Source organism: Barbus barbus (genome assembly GCF_936440315.1).
Source record: "Barbus barbus genome assembly, chromosome: 39".
In the NCBI taxonomy this organism is placed as follows: Eukaryota; Metazoa; Chordata; class Actinopteri; order Cypriniformes; family Cyprinidae; genus Barbus; species Barbus barbus.
This window is the reverse complement of record NC_136717.1, coordinates 6646719-6669746: the sequence shown is the minus strand read 5'-3', so window position 1 is coordinate 6669746 and position 23028 is coordinate 6646719. Positions and strand designations below refer to the sequence as shown.

Genomic DNA, 23028 nt, shown 5'->3' with positions numbered 1-23028 from the left:
CATACTCAATGTGTTAAAGTAAACGATACATTATCTGATGTTAAATCAATTAGTAAAGGTGCTCCTCAATTATTCAAGGTAACATTATTGAACAAGTGGATACATTCAAGTATTTTGGGGTGGTCACTGACCGTTCATTGACTTGGAAAGCCCACATTGATTATCTCTGCTCAAGATTCCAGCAAAGACTATATTTTTTAAGAAGGCTTAGGTTGGTCGGAGTAAGTAAAAAAAATTATGTTGTTGTTTTACGAAGCAGCTTTGGGAAGTTTAGTGAACTATGCAATGCCGGCTTGGTATGGCAATCTTTCAGTCCAATCAAAATCGCAGCTTGTACGTCTTGTCAAAGTTGCCATGAAAGTCACAGGTGAAAGAGTATACATCACTTGAGTCCATTTACGATCGGTGAACAATATCCAACAGGGCAAGGCAGAGAGATAATCCATGTACACGAGAAATAGTCCAAGAGAGGTGCAAATAGAGTCCGAATGGCAAGGCAAAGGGTAAATCCAGGAAACACAGGCAAGAATCAAAACACTAGAAAACACACAAGGCAAGACTATGACAACTAAGTGGGCTCCGTAGAGTAGCTATCGATAGGAGAGTGATATACGCTGTACAATACTCAGCCATGACAGAGAGGAAGTCCAATGCTTATAAAGCGTGTGAGATTGGTGACAGCTGTGTGTCGTTAGTGCAATGGATGATGGGAAATGCAGTCCAGAGGTGACGTGCAACAGTAGTGTAGTGCAAGAGTCAATGTGGTGAGCGAATGACCTCTGATGGTGAAGTTCATGGACCGGATTTATGACAAATGGTGTGTGGAAACAAACTCTTTCAAATTCAAGTTGGAGGTAAAACAGCAGTCTCTTACCAGATGTGGCATGCTTTCGATCACCAGCTCTGTGTATGATCCTCTGGGGTTCCTGGCGCCAGTCATGTTGTCGGCCAAGATGATGCAACAAGAACTCTGCAGGAGAGGTTGTGGATGGGATGATGCCATACCACAGGACATCTTAAGCCAGTGGAAGAGATGGTTGAAGGATCTGGGGTCGCTAGCTGCATTCCCTGTGGACAGGTGTATTAAGCCTGGAGATTATGGAGAGCTTAGGCATGCTCAACTACACCATTTTGCTGATGCCAGTACAAATGGATATGGCACAATAACATACATCAGAATGTTAAATCATGAGAACCGCATTCACATTGCCTTTCTACTTGGTAAAACCAGATTGATACCACTGAAGGCTCCCCGTTTAGAGTTGACAAAAGGTGTGCTTGCTACCAAGGTGGACGCAATGCTGAAAGAAGAATTGAACATCCAGTTAGAAGATTCAGTCTTCTGGACTGACAGTACAGCAGTACTAAAGTGTTCATAAACAATGAAGACAAGCGTTTTCATACCTTCAAAGCTCACAGGATTGCAACCATTAGAGAAACAGTTGAACCCTCACAATGGAGATATGTCAGTTCTAAGGATAACCCAGCTGATGTTGCTTCGAGAGGAATGAAAGTTGGAGACTTTCTGAGGAACAGCAAGTGGCTTGAAGGTCCAGCCTTCTTGTGGTTGCATGAGGAGTATTGGCCTTATAGACACACTTATTGTCTCTGATGACACAGAGGTCAAACGAGAAACCACAGTAAACATCATTAGTGTGAATAAAGTGTCTAATCCTACTGACCAACTAATTGCTTATTTTTCTGAGTGGAGGAGGCTCAAGGTAGCAGTGGCCTAGTTTCTCAAGTTGAAAATGAACTTTTTGGAAAGAATTTGCTTAGGAAAGAAGCCGAAGGCTACAAATGCTGGTCATCCATAGAACAATCAGGACAGTGGTGTACAGGCTGAGGGATCAAGAGTAACAGCAACACCTATGAGTCTTGTTTTGACACTGGATGATTTATTGGGAGCAGAGGAATCCATCGTTTGCTATTGTCAGCAAAATACATTTATGCTCTTTTATCTGGGAAAGTGTCAGTGAATCGGCAAAGTCCTATTTATCATTTGGATCCATTTTTGGATGATGGCCTGTTAAGAGTTGGAGGAAGACTGAGTAAAGCAGCCATGCCGGAAGAGATTAAGCATCCAGCAAGTGGCTTGAAGGTCCAGCCTTCTTGTGGTTGCATGAGGAGTATTGGCCTTATAGACACACTTATTGTCTCTGATGACACAGAGGTCAAACGAGAAACCACAGTAAACATCATTAGTGTGAATAAAGTGTCTAATCCTACTGACCAACTAATTGCTTATTTTTCTGAGTGGAGGAGGCTCAAGGTAGCAGTGGCCTAGTTTCTCAAGTTGAAAATGAACTTTTTGGAAAGAATTTGCTTAGGAAAGAAGCCGAAGGCTACAAATGCTGGTCATCCATAGAACAATCAGGACAGTGGTGTACAGGCTGAGGGATCAAGAGTAACAGCAACACCTATGAGTCTTGTTTTGACACTGGATGATTTATTGGGAGCAGAGGAATCCATCGTTCGCTATTGTCAGCAAAATACATTTATGCTCTTTTATCTGGGAAAGTGTCAGTGAATCGGCAAAGTCCTATTTATCATTTGGATCCATTTTTGGATGATGGCCTGTTAAGAGTTGGAGGAAGACTGAGTAAAGCAGCCATGCCGGAAGAGATTAAGCATCCGCTTATACTCTGCAAAGATCAGCATATTTCTATGCTTATTCTGAAGCATGTGCATGAAACTCTGGGTCATGGTGGATGAAGGACGTTATCCACAGTTAGGAGGAAATTTAGATTACTAATTCCCATTCGGCTGTCAGGAACATGATTTCTGGGTGTGGCTTTTGTAGACGCCTTAATAGCTGAACCAGCTGAACAAAAAATGGCAGATCTTTCAAAGGAGAGGATCCTTCCTGATCTACCAACACTGGAGTAGATCATTTCGGACCAGTGGAAGTAAAGAATGGAAGAGTAACATGTAAAAGATATGGAGTAATATTCACCTGTATGGCAAGCAGGGCAATTCATCTTGAGGTAGCAAGTTCACTGGAAACGGATGCATGTATTAATACATTATGACGTTTCATTAGTAGAAGAGGACAAGTGATACATCGAAGATCGGATAATGGTATTAACTTTGTTGGGGAACAAAGAGAACTGAGGGAGGCTCTTGCTACACTGAATCATGATAAAATTCAAGGAGTGTTGTCACAGGTTGGAATTCGTTGGAGCTTTAATCCACCAGCAGGTTCACACCATGGTGGTATAGGGGAAAGACTGATGCGCTCTGTAAAAGAAAAAAAGGTTAAATAATGATGGACTTCACACAGTCTTTTGTGAAGTGGAATCCATTTTGAATGATCGACCAATTACCAAGCTTTAGGACAATCCTAATGATCTGGAGCCTAATCATCTTCTTCTCTTGAAAGGGAAACCAGCTTTACCACCTGGTAAGTTTGAACCTCATGACCAGTATGCAAGAAGACGATGGAGACAGGTGCAATATCAAACCGGTTCTTTGTTTTTCGACATCCAAAGCACCAGCTCCAACCCAGGAAAAGCGGTTCGTAAGTAGCACCACAACATTGCTGGGCTAGAAGAAAGAACTACTTGCGTCAGGGGCTGGGGGCGGGGTTACCGTGACCAACAAGACGAACAGAAACTTGGACACCATATTTGAAATAGCAGCTAAACGCTAACACGTTTGATTCGCCGTGTTTGGATGCCGATGTAGGTTCGCAAAGCCATGAACATCAATAGCAACGCAACGTCCCCCATTGCTGATAGTTTGTTTAGGCTTGTCCGGGATAGATCGGCGCTGCGCGGACCGGTCGGTGCGAGGCATATCGGGGTGTTGCAGGAGCGACTGGAAAGCAGACGGCTCTTTATGCTTTTGGATCGCTCTCGCGGTGCTTTAGTGTGTTGTGTGCCGATCGATCGATCTGCGTGGCGCTGATGCTTTGTACAGATGCCTGTTGTGATGCGCAAGTGATCCGAAACATGAAACGTATTCAGAGACGTAAGACCTGGCTCTGTATTGGCTCTCTAGCTTGTGGAAAAGCAACCGGTTCTTAAAGGGCTCGCCAGTCGAACTAACTAAGAACCGGCTATAGCACTGGCTCTGAACTAGCACCTGGAACTGCTTTGGTGGAAAAGGGGTAATAGAGGTTTTTCCAGATAAGCATGGTCTGGTGCGTTCTGTGAGGTTGCAGACCAAAACCAGCATTATTGAAAGACCAATAACAAAACTTTGTCTATTACATGAAGTGTGAATAACACTTCTGACTGAATGTTTTCTGACTGGGTGTATGATAATGTTTTGGCTCCTTCTTTTTCATTGTATTTGAATTGTTATGTTTGTTCAACATTAACAATTAGGGGTCGGTGTGTAGGAGCCAAAATGTGTTTATAAAGGTGATGTTTTATTCGGAAGGACAAAGGGTTTTTGACTGCAATAGCGTGAAAGATGATGAATGTTTGTAAGACTTTCTTTATTATATGTATTCATTGGATACTAAATTGGATATAATGCACTCTGATGGTTCGTGGAGCCAATAAACTGTGTATGGTGATGAAACAATGGTCTTTTCGTTTCTAATGGAGGAAGTAACAACGTAACGTTACATTAAAGTAAGAAAGCACGTCAACCTAATTACTCCAGGATCAAACAACTCAGTATCTTATTTAGCTCCTACAGAGGTTGTCAGTAAATGTAAAAGGTGCAAAACAGATTTTAGTATCAGTGTGTATTGTTGAATTTACTGATTTTTCATTCAGTTTTTTGTTTGCAAATTACAGTTTTATACTTTAAAATGTACAATTAGTTCTGTAAATGTGTTTACAGTTTTTATGTATTGTGTACAAAATTATTCTGGCAACCACAGATGCCAAAATTTTGTAATAACTACTGATTTTTTTTACAGTGAATATTTAGGAAATAAATACACACATCCCCATAAGAACATAGTGAAAGTGAAAAACAGACCTCAGTATGTTCAGTTGACAGTGTGAATTCCTCAATCCAGCAGAGAGTAGCTTGACTCCTGAATCCTGTAGGTCATTGTTACTCAGGTCCAGTTCTCTCAGACGGGAGTTTGATGATTGTAGAGCAGAAGACAAACATTCACAGTGGTGATCAGAGAGACAACATCCAGCAAGTCTATAACAGAGGATGATGGTGTTAAACCAGCAACAACTACATAAAGTCAATCAAACATAATTTCGCTTCTTGTCTTTTCACTGTACACATTATTATAAAACAGCTTTACAGAAAGTCACACTGCTATGTCTATAATGGCTTCATGGTCATTTGATATATGACACTTTCTAAAGATGTGCTCTCACCTAGCTTAACTTTAAGACTGCTTTATAAATAATATTTCTTCCTGACTTGTCTTAGTTCCTCAGCATATCCAATAGCTCAGAACGACTTGATGATGTAACAGAAACTATGGACTCTCTCTTTTCTAGTACTTTAGATACAGTTAGGGCTGCAGCTAATGATTATTTTTATTGTTGGCTAATCTATCGATTATTTTTCGATTAGTTGACTAATCTATAGATTATTTTTCAATTTATCTATTTATTATTTTCTTATCAGTTGCTGAATTCTTTAGTTAAACTATCAATAAATAATAACAGTAACTTCTGCTATTAATCTATTATTTTATTCAAACATTTTATCATAATTAACACTTTACAAAAATTAAATAATAATAACAACAAGACAGAAAGAAAGAAAGAAAGAAGGAAGGAAAGAAAGAAAATAATAAGAAAGATAAGAAAAGAGAAAAAGAAATAACAATAAATAATAAAAAAATATAAATGAAAGAAAGAAAATAACAATAAATAATTAATAAAAAAGAAAAGAAAGAAAGAAAGAAAGAAAGAAAGAAAGAAAGAAAGAGAAAAAATTACAGGGCAGTGATACAATCAATAGAAATGCACATTATGGCTGCATTCACAGTTACTGTTTGGGACTGACAGCAGTTGCTTACAGGTGAGAGACTTTAAATGTTTTATTTATTCAGCAGATTAAAACATCTGCTTGAATTCATATCTGTATGAATGAACAGCTGAAGTCACAGCCGCATTTAGGACATTAGAGTGACAGAATAAAAAATGGTGTCATAACACCGCAAAGTTTGATCACAGTTGATAGCCCGTTTTTAAATAAATGAGCCCAGTCGAGGCTTGTCCTATCCATCACAAGGTTAAACAACTAACCACTTTAATGCTTTGTTAGCGAGTGCACTGCAGAGAGCGCGTTTGGTGTGCGCATCTCAGAGTTTGCGCGATCGCACTGACGGCACCTCCGGTAGATCTTAAGATGAATGCGAATCATTGGCCTGTCTCTGTGGGTGAATTAAACCCATCATGATTATATAGGCAACTCGATGTCCCGTACTGTTCCGTTCATTCAGCGCAGCTTTGAATGCGGTTGTGAATCCTGACAATATAAAGGCGTCAGTTTGGCTGGATGCGGTTCTGACGGTCGTATAATAATAGAATGAACGCAATGAAGTGAAGTTGCCATACTAGCCTTTACCTTCTGCTCTAGAGTCTTGTTTGTGTTTAAACATGGCAGGAAAAAAGTCTAAAGTAGGGATAACTGCAGGCTCGCGCAATGGGCGTGGCTAAAAGTGTGACGCTTCGACGCACTTCATGCTAATCTATGTATTTGTCTAATCGACGCAATCGATGACGTCGACGAATCGCTGCAGCCCTAGATACAGTTGCTCCTATGCTTAAGGAAGATTAAGGACAAGAGTCCAACACCGTGGTGTAATGACCACACTCGGGGCCTAAATAGAGCAGACCGGAAAATGAAGCGCAGCTGGAGAAAAACTAAATTATAGGCATTTTGTTTTGCTTGGCGGGAAAATACTCTTACAGGAAAGCCTTAAAAACTTCTAGACTGCTTACTTTATGTCTCTTTTAGAAGAAAACAAACACAACCCCAAGTATTTCTTCAATACAGTGACTAAATTAACAAAAAATATAACATCAGCAGGTGTAGACATTACCCAGCAGCACAGTAGTAATGACTTTATGAACTAGTTTACTTTACTGATGTATACTTAGTTTAAATAGTCATTTTAAATATAGATTAAAAACCCATCTCTTTAACCTGGTTTACACATAATACACTATATCACATTTCTATAATTCAAATCCGTTAAAGGATTGTTAGGCCGCATTAATTAGGTCAACTGAAACTGGGAACACTTCCCAAAACACCCGATGTACTTGTTACTTCGTTAGAAGAATTGCATCTACGCTAAGATTAATCTTTTTCTTTCTTATTCCGAGATAACTGTAGCCACCCAGATCCAGACTGTATCCAGATCAGATGGTCACTGCAGCCACCCGGATCCAGTCTGTATCCAGATTAGATGGTAGATCAGCACCTAAAGATGACCTCTACACCCCTGAACGCCAGCAGAGACCAGGACAACTAGATGAGCCCCAGAGACTGATCTCCAGTGAAGACCCTGTCTCCTAGACGGCCATCGGGACAAGACCACGGGAACCAGATGAGTCCTTTGCACAATCTGACTCTGCTGCAGCCTAGATTTAAACTGCTGGTTGTGTCTGGTCAGAGGAGAATGACACTATTTGGACACACTATTTCCCCGTCTAAATACTGTAAAGCTGATGTAAAGCCACCCAGCCTTATATCAAGCTGATGTAAAGCTGCTTTGACACAATTTGCATTATTAAAAGCGCTATACAAATAATAGTGACTTGACCTAACTGCATGCAAAACAAGATCCTTGAGCCATGCCAGCATGCCATCTTTAAAACAAGTTCAATAAACACTTTTATAAAAACTTAGATTACAGGTATTTGTTGTTTGAACCTCTCATTAGCCAGCTGTATATGTGGTGTATCTGCATTTTACTTTACAGAGACACCTCACGGTATAATACATCTTCTTCTACTCATTTATGTATATAAAATAAAGTATTTATAAAATGTAATCCTACCATGTTCATACCACCCAGTGTATCTAACAGAGTATATGTGATTGCAGTTTTTGTTGTAGTTTTAGTTTTTTTTACTCAATAATATTACCTGCGTGGCGTTTTTTTGTAATATTAATTTAATTTAAGCTCTAAGTTTGGGGCTTTGGTCAAGGCATGGCAGTATGAGAACACTCCCTACATGGTTCTGTTCAATCATTTAGAATGCATGCAAACTGGAGGGAATTGGTCAACTGATTAATCCAAAATATTGGTAGGGATTTGGTGGGATAACTTGTAGAGGCTCCTGCTGTATTATCTATACAAGGAAGACCCAAGTGTAATTTAAAAAAATGTATCAACAAAAGATAAACAAGAGTAATCAAAAAACTGAGTAGAATCATTGTTATATCTGTTATTGCTTCCTACCATCCAAGCAGGAGACTCAAAACTTGGCTCAGAACCTTGGTGATCTATTCTCTGATCTGATCTCAAAAAAAGGCTCAGAACTTTTTGATCTTTTACTGCCCAAGCATTTAATTGGTGGCGCTGGGGAGTTTGTTTGTGTTAGTCCACCAAGATCAAATCAAATTGTAGCAAACCTTTGTCCACTGTTGTGGTCAGAGAGGTACCCCACCATAAAACTAGGCCTGGAATGTGTTGTTCACCACATCTGGATATTTTTTCATTTGGCGTTTGTTAACCGTTGTATATTGTTCAAATTCACTACCCTTTTGTTATGTTCGGGATGAAAACATCCACTGCATCAAACATCCAGTGCGCAAAGGTCTCTCTCACACACACACACACACACACACACTATAATATGCTGTTATACTCCATATAACTTCATATACAAGCCAGAAACTAAGCTTTTTTGCACAGGCCTATCTAAACGGTTAATGGTGCTACCTGGTGATCAACAGTAAAAATTACAAATTTTACCTCTTCCCAACAGGGAAAACCACCAACAATCAAGAATGCATGATTATATGGTGTCATGGCTTTGCAATCAAAAAATCTCGTTATAATGGATGTCAATGGGGCAAAAACAGCCACGAACAGTAAATGAGGGAGAAAAATTTAAATCTGATGCTACACAAAAACTAACAATGCATCAAAGTCAATGTTGTTACTAATCTTTGACATGTCCAAGACTGTGATAAAAGGTAAAAAATATCCAGTCCACAATCACTTTTTATATTGAAAATAAGTCATTTTGCGTGTTTTTTCCCCCCAAAATCAGTGACATCATTTATGAACTTGACAATTAAAGAGTAAAAATCCTGGATTTTTTTAAAACATTTAGTAGTTTTGATCAGGACTGAGGTTGATTAATAGATTTATGCAAAAAAAATTGAAAGAAATATTTATCTGATACATTTTTACAGCAGTTTAATTTAGTGGATGTTTTCATCCCGAACATAACAAAAGGGTAGTGAATTTGCCCACAGTGTATTGTTGAGTTTTTGAAAATTTTCAAAGCATTTTCCTAAAATATGTGTCAAAAAAAGATTTGTCACCAAAAATCATTCTATTTGCTGAAACACAGAGAAAGTTGTGGCCAAATTAAGACTCAACAGCTCCCCATAGTGGGCGAAAACGTCCCCAACATAACATAAGGGTTAATGGCACACAGTCGGAAACTCTACCTTTCACCATCATCTCTAAATGAATAATTAAATCGGCAGGGAGGACAATATGGTGATCACAATGATGAGATCTGAGGGTATTTTAAGAACCAAATTAGAAGCAATACACACCAAACTGTCCTTGCACATTACCACATTCCAAACTATGTGCCCCAAAACAGAGAGAACAGTTTTCCATCATTGGCGAAGGAGATTGAAAGAGACTTTAAATTAGTACATGTGCACCAAGTTTACCCCAGAGCTTCAACTGATCTTTTTAAACCACACGTTTCTCTTTAAACTACCATGCTACAACAACAGAAACTGTCTCAGGTTATGACTGTAACAATGGTTCACTGAAAAGGGAACAAGACTGACCATCCAGTAACAATGCTTTGAGGAAATGTTCAGCCTGATTGCATCTCAAGTATGTTTGCAACAATTCCAATCCTGATTGGTGCTACAGTATGTCACCCCGTGACACATGACAATGTACTACAGATGCTATATAAGATACCCTCCATCAGCTCATAAGCAGGGGAGATAGGTGGCAAACCCTCAGACTTCCCTGCCTTGATGCTGACAACATCTGTCACGTATCCTGTGGGTGTGTCCTGGTTGGCCACCAGATGTCACTGTCTTGTCTGAGCACATGGGTTTGTGTTGTGATTGTTCCATGTGTTCCCCGGTTGATTGTCTAACTCCGCCCTCTTGTTATCTCGTTATTGGTTTAGTGAATTCACCTGTTCCTGCTCATTTGTGTCCCTATTTATGTTCCTGGTGTTTGCAGTTCTGTTCGGCCACGTTGTTACATGTTGTGTACGGTCAGTCGTGTGTGTTTCCTGATTCTTGTTTCTTGTTTCTGCCATGCTCTGTTTTCCCCCTCGGGGTAATTTATGTTTCGGTTTTGTTTCTTTTATAATTAAACCACCATTTCCCTGCACTTGAGTTCTCGCTTCATTTCTCTGCACGTATCATGACAGAACGTGGCCGACACTGAGAACTCAGCGGGGAATGGATCCACACCATCCTCCAGCCGCTAACATGAGGAACCCTCGCTACACACGGATCCTCAAGGTCAGGACGCTGCGATCCCTCCGTCAGAGGGGCACTGACGTTAGGAGATTTGCCCTGACGTTCTGTGAGGCAGCAGAGGGTTTGGGCTACAACGATGCGGCTCTCAAAGACTTTTTTAACCTGGCCCTGGAGGAGCCCCTCGATGAGGAGTGGATGAGGGGGCTGGACCGCTTGACTTTTGGGGAGTTTGTGGAGTTTTCGGCGCATCTCCAAGCGGCGGTGCCCGCTCACAGCGCTCCCGAGGCGGCGGTGCCCGCTCACAGCGCTCCCGAGGCGGCCGTGCCCGCTCACAGCGCTCCCGAGGCGGCCGTGCCCGCTCACAGCGCCCCCGAGGCGGCGGTGCCCGCTCACAGCGCCCCCGAGGCGGCGGTGCCCGCTCACAGCGCCCCCGAGGCGGCGGTGCCCGCTCACAGCGCCCCCGAGGCGGCCGTGCCCGCTCACAGCGCCCCCGAGGCGGCCGTGCCCGCTCACAGCGCCCCCGAGGCGGCCGTGCCCGCTCACAGCGCTCCCGAGGCGGCCGTGCCCGCTCACAGCGCTCCCGAGGCGGCCGTGCCCGCTCACAGCGCTCCCGAGGCGGCCGTGCCCGCTCACAGCGCTCCCGAGGCGGCCGTGCCCGCTCTCAATCCCCTAGTGGTGGCCGAGGATGCCGCAGCGGCACCCCGCTCCCGGAGACGGAGGAAGAGGCGGAGGAAGGCCTTTTCCATCCCACAAGGCCAGGAGGCTACCCAGGAGCTCGTGCCAGAGCCACCCAAGCGCCTCGCCCTGCCGGCGCCATCCAAGCGCCTCGCCCTGCCGGCGCCACCCAAGCGCCTCGCCCTGCCGGCGCCACCCAAGCGCCTCGCCCTGCCGGCGCCATCCAGACTTCTTGGCCTGCCGGCGCCACCCAAGCGCCTTGCCCTGCCGGCGCCACCCAGACTACTTGCCCTGCCGGCGCCACCCAGACTCCTTGCCCTGCCGGCGCCACCCGAGCGCCTTGCCCTGCCTGCGCCACCCGAGCTCCTCGCCTTGCCGGCTCTACCCGAACTTCTCGCCCTGCAGGCTCCACTCGAGCTCCTTACCCTGCCAGAGACCGTTCCTGAACTCACTGTCTGCCCTGTCACGGCCACAGAGACCGTTCCTGAGCTCACTGCCTGCCCTGTCACGGCCACAGAGGCCGTTTCTGAACTGACTGTCTGCCCTGTCACGGCCACAGAGGCCGTTCTTAAAGTCACTGCCTGGCTTGTCCCTCCGGCCCCACCCTGGCCGTGCGCTGGGGTTCCTGTTGGGCCGGAAACCCCCTGGTCCGTCCCTCCGGATCCGTCCTGGTCTCCTGCTCGGCCTTGGTCTGCGGGCCCCCTGCCTCTGCACGGGCCTGGCCCACCATCCCTCCCCCTGATCTGTCTCTTGCCCACCTCCCTTCTTGACATTTTGTATTTTCATTTTTCATGTTTTTGTGTGTTCTTAGTGTTGCAGGTGGAGCATCTGGGAGCTGCTCCTTTGTTGGGGGGTAGTGTCACGTATCCTGTGGGTGTGTCCTGGTTGGCCACCAGATGTCACTGTCTTGTCTGAGCACATGGGTTTGTGTTGTGATTGTTCCATGTGTTCCCCGGTTGATTGTCTAACTCCGCCCTCTTGTTATCTCGTTATTGGTTTAGTGAATTCACCTGTTCCTGCTCATTTGTGTCCCTATTTATGTTCCTGGTGTTTGCAGTTCTGTTCGGCCACGTTGTTACATGTTGTGTACGGTCAGTCGTGTGTGTTTCCTGATTCTTGTTTCTTGTTTCTGCCATGCTCTGTTTTCCCCCTCGGGGTAATTTATGTTTCGGTTTTGTTTCTTTTATAATTAAACCACCATTTCCCTGCACTTGAGTTCTCGCTTCATTTCTCTGCACGTATCATGACAACATCTAACTCCTAAGAGCTGGATAAAGCAAACACTGACAAAGAAACCTGAGAGTGGGCTTCCGGATCTCAAGTAAAAGCACTGGAACCAGCAGGTGAGAGCTGAGAGAGGGATGGACACTTCTACAGCTTGTCTGCTATCTCCATTTGTGACCTCCATTAATTTGAGTCACCATGCTGCCTTGGCAGACACAGGATCCAAATCACAAAGGGCACGGATCTGACCATTCTCTGTGAAGAGGGCCAGAGTGTTCTCAGCAGCAGTTGATTACAATGTGTGCAGTCAATCCCCTTGGAAGTGCATGCTCCTCTCCCAAACAGGCCACACACAGATCACAGACATGATCTAAACTGCTTTTTTGCCATTATAGTAAAATGTATAGTTAAACATTAAAACATAATAGTAAAAAATGTTTGCCTTTATGCCCTACAGGACAAACAATGACAAAAAAGACAATCAATGTTTCACAGAGTGCTTGCTGAATACATAGAAGCTAATGCAGCTTTGTTCTGGGTATCCTATACACAGTGCCGTGAAAAGGTTTTTGCCACCTTTGTGGGGGATTTTTTCCCCACATTTGTCACACTTAAAAGATTTAGGTCATCAAACTAATTTTAATATTACACAAAAATAACCTGAGTAAATACAAAATGCAGTTTTGAAATAATGATTTAATTTATTAAGGGAAAAAAAGCTGTCCTAACCTGCCTGGCCCTACGTGAAAAAAGTAATTGCCCCCTAAATCTAATAACTGGTTGTGCCACCCTTGACAGCAACAACTGCAATCAAGCGTTGCAATAACTGGCAATGAGTCTTTGACATCGCTGTGGATGAATTTTGAGGTCAGGCCACAGCATCTCAATTGGATTTAAGCCTGGACCTTGACTTGGCCACTCCAAAACCTTAATTTTGTTTTTCTTGAGCCATTCAGAAGTGGACTTGCTGGTGAGTTTTGGATCATTGTCCTGCTGCATAACCCATGTGTGCTTGAGCTTGAGGTCACAAACTGACGGCTGGACATTCTCCTTCAGGATTTTCTGATAGAGTGCAGAATTCATGCAGCCCCAGACCATCACACTACCACCACCATGTCTGACAGTTGATATGACTGATATTCTTTTTATGAAATCCTGTGTTGGTTTTACGCCAGATGTAACCAACCTACTTACCCTAGATGCGACCACCCTAGCAACCATATAATAAATTGAACTGACTATGTCTCTGAACCAGAAAAACATGGAGACTATGGGGGCAATATTCCCTTTAAGCTGCGCATGCACGGCCGCGCACTTCTTCTGCCACGGCCGTGCAGAGAAATAATGTGCCGCACACATGCAAAAAATTAGTTGGGAAGCCATTTGATTGAATTATTTTAAAAGAGAAAGATACTCGGGCAAACCACTATAGAGCTAGTATCGCTATAGAGTTAGAACCGGTGAATAGGTTTACAGGTTTCATAGAAAGAGAATGTGTGCCAAATGAGTTGTTGTAGAAACCAAATACTTTAATGGTTGCGGACGAAATAGCTCAACACGAGAGCCAACACAAACGCAGTGACATGTGAAATAAAACCATGTTTTAAAGAATAGTTGCTTGATTAAGTGGCGGAAATCGCAGATGGGCACTGAACGGTAACAAAACTCAGAGACATTTACAGTCAGACAGGTTTATTGTGCTTCATAGTGTTGTTTAGATGGCTATAAGAATTCACGTTCAAGTTATTTTAAAATATTTAGCTTACAGTTTGTTTTCTATTCTGTTCTATCAGTTTGAATGCTTCAGTTTGTTTTGATATTATATTATGTTGTTAGGCCAATATCATAAACCTAATAAATAATTGACCTTGTTTTTTAATGGACTCTCTTATGCTCATCAAGGCTGTATTTATTTGATCAAAATACAGAAGAAAAACAGTAATATTGTGAAATATCATTGCAATTTCTAATATTAGTTTCCTGTTTTAATATACTTTAAAATACAATTTATTCCTGTGACGCAGTGCTGAATTTTCAGCATCTTTACTGCAGTCTTCAGTGTCATATGATCCTCCAGAAATCAGAGGATTTATTCTAATGTACTGATTTATTAAACCGTTGTGCTGCTAGGGCCTAATTGTTTTTGGAACCTGTGATAGTTTTTTCTTTGATTCTTTGATGAATACAAAGTTAAAAAGAACAGCATTTATTCAAAATAAAAACCTTTTCTAACAATATAAGTCTTTACTATCACCTTTTATCCATTTAACACATCCTTGCTGAATAAATTATTAATTTCTTTAAAAAAAATCTAATTTACTGACCCCAAAATTTCTATTTTGAATAAACACTCTTCTTTTAAACTTTTTATTTATCAAAGAATCCTGAAAAATTATCACAGTTCCAAAAAAAAATATTACATTGATTATAAATCAGCATATTAGAATGATTTCTGAAGGATCATGTGACACTGAAGACTGGAGTAATGATGCTGAAAATTCAGCTTTGCTTATATTAAAATAGAAAACTTTTATTTTAAATTGGAATTATATTTCAAATAGATACAGTGTTGATGAGCATAAGAGAAATTTACTAAGCCCAAACTTTTGAACTGCAGTGTATTAAAGTGTTTTCTCAGGTAACCTAAAATGTACATCATTTAGTTACATCAAGGGTCAAATCAAATATAAATAGCACATTAAAGTTAAATGTGTGTGCGCTGTACAGGTCTGGTATAAAGAATGTTTTTGCTCAGGTGACCAAAATGTCCGTCCAATAAAGAAATAGTTTTGCTCTGCAAGAAAAAAAATTAGAGGGAACAAAGCATGGGGGTGGGCTCTTTTAACTGGCTAGTCTTTAATTATCACAATGGAAGCTGTCTAGCCACACCTTAGCAACAATTTAGTGCACAGTAGTAACCATATAGTAAATAGAATGGGCCATATCACTGGATCAGACCAACATAGATACACAGGGGTGGGTTTAGTGCAGAGTTTTACAATGGCAAGCACCATTTTACATTTTCTTCCAAAAAAATGCACATATCTAGTTATTATAGATTCTGTACTAACTTTAACACATAACTCACCCTGTACCATTTGTCATAGACCCATGAATGTGTCAAATCGTGCGGCTTATTTTTAAATAGTTTTTTAACTGTAGATTTAGATTTTTTTTTTCTATTCTAATCTTTTCTCATCCTCATTTATTGATAATCATTATTAATATGTACTAATTTCTATTTAATTATTTTGCTCATATTTCTATTAATTATATTTAATGTTTCGTGAGGGGTGACTGTGGGTCTGGCCTAGGTCAGGAATGCAGTGATTATTGAGCCAGAGCCTTGCTATTATTTTTCATTAAAAAAAGAAAATAATTAATTAATAAACAAAAAAAAACAATCAAATATGTAATCACATAGGTAGTAACTGAAAGGTGGATGTTTGATGGTTTAAAGTTATGTTTAAGTTGCAATATGTAACATTTTTGTTTAAAAATGGAGAAATAGTTAATTGAGCAAGTACACACCACATTCATTATTCAGTCTCCCTACTTTGATTCAAAACAATAAGCTTATAATAATGACTAATTTGAGGTGTCGGGTCAGATTTCACAGGAAATACATCAGTCGGGTCAGATTTCACAGGAAATTCATCAGTCATTCATTAGTTTGATGTCATTTGTCCATAAACAGAAAAAGACCCAACTACTACCGTGTGTGGGTGGAGCGTTTGTAGCTTGTTCTTACAACAGTTGCTTAGAATTTAAATTTGTCATCTTAATGGATACATTTAATCAGCAAAGTTTGAAAAGGCAATCATTGGCGCAAAACTAAGAAAAAAAAGTTAATTAACTATATTAATCGCTCCAACCCCTTTTCAATGACCAAATGCCACATTTGATTCATTGTTTTGCCAGTGTTAGTTCCTATTTCCTTTGCTTAGATTTCTAGTTTCTATGGTTACTCATGGTTAATTGATTATGTTCAACTGTGCCTGGTTTAGTTATTCGTAATCTTGTCTTTAAATGCCAATGAGTTCCTTGTCCAGTATTTTTGCTGTTCTCTTTCACTGCTACATATTCTCATGCATCCAGGTTTGTTCCTGTATTGATTTGTTTTCTTTGTTTTGTTGGATAAATAATGGATAAATTACATGGCTGTGATTAGATCCAGCTCTCCCTCTCCTCTTACTATGCCTGCCTTAACTGACCATAGCACCAAAATGAGCAGAGTATAAAAAATCCATTTGCACTGACTTTTACCTGGGCTTGAAATTTTACTCAAACCTCTTTTTATTTGTGATAGTGTGGTTCTAATTTTATAGCAACAGTTTGGACAGGATCCTTTTCTATTCTAACATGACAGTGCTTCTGTGTATAAGGCACGGTTCAAAAAGACATGATTGATTCAGTCAGTGTGGAAGAACTTGACTGGTCTGCAGAAAGCCAAGTCCTGATCCCAGCTGAACACCTCTGGTGTGACTTTATATGCAGACCTTGAGCCAAAAACTCATCACCAAACACCAGTGACTTCTATAGACACTATAAGGACAAAAATGTTGGGACACCTCCTTCTTTAGAACAGAAAAAGGCACTAACAAAACTGTGGCAACAAAGATGGAAACATAATTCATGTATTTAAAAATTTTATTTCTATCTCTGTTGCAACAGTTTTGGACGTGTCTAAAATGACAGTACCCTTATGTACAAGTCATTGGTATTTGGTGATGAGTTTTTGGCTCAAGGTCTGCCAAAGGTGTCACACCAAAGGTGTTCAGCTGGGATCAGGACTTGGCTTTCTGCAGACCAGTCAAGTTCTTCCACACTGACTGAATCAATCATGTCTTTTTGAACCGTGCCTTATACACAGAGGCACTGTCATGTTAGAATAGAAAAGGGTCCTGGCCAAACTGTTGCTATAAAATTAGAAGCACACAATTCCCTAGAATATCATTATATGCTTAAACATAAGGATTTGTACTCATAGAAATTACTAAAGTAGTCAAAAATGTTCATTAGAAGGGGGTGACCCAATACTTTTGGCAAAATAGTGTATAATCATTGCAGTTAAGTTCACACACATATTCGAGCAGGGTAAATGTGAAAGTCAAACCTCAGTGTGTTTAGTTGACAGTATGAATTCTCCAGTCCATCACAGAGTAGCTTCACTCCAGAATTCTGCAGGACATTGTTACTCAGGTCCAACTCACACAGACGGGAATTTGGAGACTGTATAGCTGATGACAAATGTTCACAGTGGCAATCAGATAGGCGACATCCAGCAAGTCTATAACAGAGGGTGACAGGAGAAGGATGGGGTTATGGTCATGTTATCTATGTTCTGGGCATTCTGTTTTTTGATAACATATTTGATATCCATAGTCTTTGCTATTAAAAGTGTTACCCACCACTTACATCACAGGTTATGCATGAACCTGAAGCCATTAGAACCAAGAAAATTGGCCAAATGTCCTTTGGCAATGAACTTAACCACTCACTCATGAAACAAACTTAACTCACATCTTTATTTGGCATACAGCAAGAGACCAGCGGCCTCATTTATAACCAATCGGTAAAACTGCATGAATTTAATTTTATTTGAATTTTTAAAACCAATTGAAATATTATTTTGCCAGTGGAAATGAATGAGATCAACTCTATTCTAAATTATTTTTCTGAGAACTATTTTAAACGTTTTTTTATGGATATGCAAGAGAACAAACTAGTGCTAAATAAGATGGCGCCGCAGATGGCAGCTACTGTGCTTTGCTTTTCAGTGTTTGTACTGTTTTTCCTGTTTTTTGTTTCTCAAATACAATCAGTTTTACCAGGGATGACCTCCTGAACATTCGGCAGAACACACAACAAAATCTTTTACCGGATTTTGACTATTCGGATGTTTTGTTGGACATTGTAGTTGGCGGTGTCGTAGCTCTGGTCAATCGCTTCAAGACGCGCATTTCAGCGCGGATTTTGAATACCCTTGCCTAGAATCCATCTGGCGAATCTCCACTCTCTACCCAACAAAACGGACGAACTCCTTCTGATCTCTCGCGCTCTTCATTAACTGCAAGCCGTTCTATTCGCCACGGGAGTTCTGCTCATTCATTCTCTGAGTGTCTACATTCCACTGCAAGCGCACGTGAGCTCAGCTTTACAGAAACTCGCTGATCAGATCACAGACACAGAACAAAAACACCCGGACTCTGTTTTAATCATTCTCAGGGATTTTAATAAAGCAAATCTCTCCTGCGAACTGCCAAAATACATTTACATATATGTATTTAGCAGACACTTTTATCCAAAGCGACTTACATTGCATTCAAGTTACAGTTTTAACATTTTATCAGCTCTTGCTTTCCCTGGGAATCGATCCCATGACCTTGGCGTTGCTAGTGCCATGCTCTACTATTTGAGCTACAGGAAAGCCTAAAATACAGACAGCATATCACATGTCCCACCAGAGACAGTAATATATTGGATCCCTGTTACACAACAATAAAGGAGGCATATCACTCTGTCCCACGAGCAGCTTTAGGACTCTCTGATCACTGTTTGGTTCATCTTATTCCGATCTACAGGCAGAAACTTAAATCTGCAAAACCTGTATTAAGAACTGTTAAAAGATGGAAGACTAATGAAACAGAGCGGGATTTACAAGCCTGTTTCTCTCTCACTGATTGGACTGTTTTTGAAGCTGCTACCACCGATCTGGACGAGCTCACAGAGACTGTAACTTCATATATCAGTTTCTGTGAGGATATGTGCATTCCTTCTAGGACTCATTTAACCTACAACAATGACAAACCATGGTTCACTGCAAAACTGACAGCTCCGTCAGGCCAAAGAAGATGCTTACAGAAAGGGGGATAAAGTCTTGTACAAACAGGCCAAATACACACTGGAAAAGGAGATCAGTGGCAAAGAGGAATTATTCTGACAAGCTAAGGAACAAATTCTCTTCCAGTGATTCTGCTTCAGTGTGGAAAGGAACGAAAGATATCACCAAATACAAGACACCATCCCCCAGCACTCTGGAGAATCAACAACTAGCAGACGACCTGAATGAGTTTTATTTCAGGTTTGAAAAATCACCCCACACCCGTTCTGAACACCTCTTTACACAACCATTCACACCTGCAGCAACCCCCCTCTCCCCCACACCTACAATTCAGATCAGCGAAGACAAGGTGCGCCAATTCTTCAGAAAGAACAAAAGAAGGAAAGCCTAAAAAAACCCTTCACACAGATCTTCAACAGATCACTGGAGCTGTGCGAAGTCCCCTCATGCTTCAAACGCTCCACCATCATCCCCATCCCAAAGAATCCCAAAATTACTGGACTTAATGACTACAGACCTGTGGCTCTAACGTCTTTGGCCATGAAATCATTTGAAAGACTGGTTTTGGCTTATCTTAAGGACATCACTGGACCCTTACTGGACCCCCTGCAGTTTGCCTACAGAGCAAACAGGTCTGTGGATGATGCAGTCAATATGGGACTGCACTTCATCCTGCAGCATCTGGTCAGACCACGGACTTATGTGAGGATCCTCTTTGCGGACTTCAGCTCCGCTTTTAACACCATCATCACGGACACCCTTCAGAATAAACTGACACAGCTCTCTGTCCCCACCTCTGTCTGTCAGTGGATCAACAGCTTCCTGACAGACAGGCAGCTGCTAGTGAGGCTGGGAAAATACACATCCAGCACCCGTACGATCAGCACTGGAGCGCCTCAGGGCTGCGTTCTCTCCCCACTGCTCTTCTCCCTGTACACCAACAACTGCACATTTAAAGACCCCTCTGTCAAGCTCCTGAAGTTTGCAGACGACACCACACTGTTCGGCCTCATTCAGGATGGTGACGAGTCTGTTTACAGACAGGAGGTTAAGGAGCTGGCTGTATGGTGCAGTCTTAACAACCTGGAGCTTAACATGCTCAAAACTGTGGAGATGATCGTGGACTTCAGGAAAAAAAACCCTGCACTCCCCCCACTCACCATCATGAACAGCACTGTGACTGCAGTGGAGTCATTCAGATTCCTGGGCACCACCATCTCTCAGGACCTGAAGTGGGACAATCACATTGACTCTATTGTCAAAAAGGCCCAGCAGAGGTCGTACGTCCTTCTCCAACTGAGGAAGTTCAACCTGCCAGAGGACTTGCTGAAACAGTTCTATTATGCCATCATTAAATCCGTCCTCTGCACTTCAATAACTGTCTGGTTCAGCTCAGCTACCAAATCTGACCTCAGAAGACTACGGAGGGTAGTCCGGACTGCTGAGCGAATCATTGGTACAACCCTCCCCACTCTTCAAGAACTGTACTCATCCAGAGTGAGCAAAAGGGCTGGCAAAATCACTCTGGACCCCTCACATCCAGCACACTCCCTCTTTGAACTGTTACCGTCTGGTCGACGCTACAGAGCGCTGAGCACCAGAATGACCAGACACAGGAACAGTTTCTTCCCTCAGGCAATCCATCTCATGAACACTTGACAATAAAACGTGGAGCACACAACTCTATTATACATTATTCACCACACTTCCTTTTTTTTTTTTTTTCTTCAAATTTGCACATATCAGACCAGTACACACATATTTGTTTATATTATATATTGTGTTATTGCTGTTTTGTACATTGCCTATTTGGATATTATTCTTTTATTATCTGTGTCCTGACCTGTTGCTGTCTTTCTGTTGCACTGTGGAGCTTCTGTCACTATAACAAATTCCTTGTATGTGTAAACATACTTGGCGAATAAAGCTCATTCTGATTCTGATTCTAAAATCACAAGAAAGATGAAGACGGACAAGACAGACATTAGTGGTGCAGATCAAGCTGACACTTGACTACGTTTACATGGACATCTATACTCAGATTTTAATACGATTAAGACAATACTCTGATTAAGAGTCTACCACGTAAACAGAGATTTCTGATTACCTTAATCCAGCTAAAGTCATAATTGAAGTAAACACAAATCGAATTAAGACATGTGGAGTTTTCCAATTTTAGTCACATTATTGAAGTGCAGTATAGACATGTAAACACCTTAATCACACTATTACCGTCGTGTAGGACTTTTTCATAGGCTAGGATTAGCTGGCTAGCCAGGTAAGTTTTAGTTTAGTTTGTACCAATCCTGGGTTTTAGGTACCATGAAAGTGGCTTGGATTTTAGCGGCATTCATCACCTTCTGGGTTAGAGATCTCAAACTGAAATTGGACTAGTCAGATGTGAACAAAGTGACACATGTCCGACGCAAAAAAGTCACTCCCCCAGTTTCTCTTGCTCCAAATTAAAGGTCACTAGTACTAAAAAAAATTGTTTGGCTTTATTGATAATTCAAATTATTTTATATGATTTATATAATTATTATATGATTTATATTAGTATTAATTACACACAAGCAATTTTAGTTTATCAGTTATTATAAATCATTTATTTTAAATGAATATTAATACAGATCATATGTATTATAAATAAGCTGTAGAATCAATAGATAATGCTTTACAAATGACTACGTGACCTTACATGTTTGAGTCTCTATCACTGTATATTTTCAACTATATAAACTAACTTAAATTTCACTTGTGACTGCACTGATAGAGCAAGATAATTTATTTTATTTGTCCTCTTTCATGAACAAGTACTTTTTTCAGTGTAAATGTTTAAATTCGTCATATTCTACAATCTCTTAACCTTTAGCAAAACCTTTAACCTTTAGTTTGGAATCTCGCTGAGAAGTGAATCATACTTTCTCTGTGTTGCAAGGCATGTGATTGGCTGTGCGCCAGTGATGTCACACATTCATGCGCACAGACTCCACAAACTCAGAATCAAAGCCTGCTTTGACAAAGAAAGTTGATGATCAGCATCATACCAACAAAACTGGTACCGGATTGGAGTGGTTTAGATTTGTCAACTCAAAACTAATCCTGTAACTCTGAATTTGTTCAACTACCATCATGGTACAGGTCCCAGGTGTGTTGCCTTTCTAAACAGACATTTTGAACTACAGACATTTTGAACAGTACTGACTCTTTTAATCTGATACAATTGGTTAATCGTCCTACACGTACCCAAAGCCACACTTTGGACTTAATATTCACTCTTGGCCTGCCTATAACGGACATTAAAGTGGTTGATAGAAAAAAAATATTTAATAAAAATAGTTTTCTAAGCTAGTGTCTCAGCTGTAGTTATGAAACACCTATTCAAATGTGAAAGTCAGACCTCAGTATGTTCAGTTGACAGTGTGAATTCTTCAATCCAGCACAAAGCAGCCTCACTCCTAAATCCAGCAGGTCATTGTTACTCATGTCCAGCTCTCTCAGATTGGAGTTTGATGATTGTAGAGCTGAACAGACAGTTTCGCAGTGCTGATTAGAGAGACAACACCCAGCAAGTCTATAACAGAGGATGACATGGAGATGGACAAAATAAAACAATGTTTTCTGCATTCTGTGCATAATAATGTCTTTCATGGAACCCAATATATATATGAAGGTCTCTGATAATGACACAGGTCATGACT

The 23028-nt window shown here is 41.1% G+C and overlaps 1 protein-coding gene across 5 annotated transcripts in view; it reads right to left on the bottom strand.

The window, feature by feature from the left end:
• Window positions 1-23028, bottom strand: part of LOC306858849 (NACHT, LRR and PYD domains-containing protein 12-like) — a 70657-nt gene that overhangs the window by 34573 nt on the left and 13056 nt on the right. For all 5 annotated transcript variants that reach the window (XR_013783240.1, XM_079399612.1, XM_079399610.1 and 2 more), the window contains 3 exons: window positions 22728-22901; window positions 17600-17773; window positions 4939-5112 (listed from right to left, as the gene is read on the bottom strand). Coding sequence is in view for 4 of the 5 variants with exons in the window: in XM_079399612.1 (XP_079255738.1) it covers window positions 4939-5112; window positions 17600-17773; window positions 22728-22901 (522 nt within the window). In the remaining variant the exon portion in view is untranslated. The remainder of the gene's footprint in view (window positions 1-4938; window positions 5113-17599; window positions 17774-22727; window positions 22902-23028) is intronic.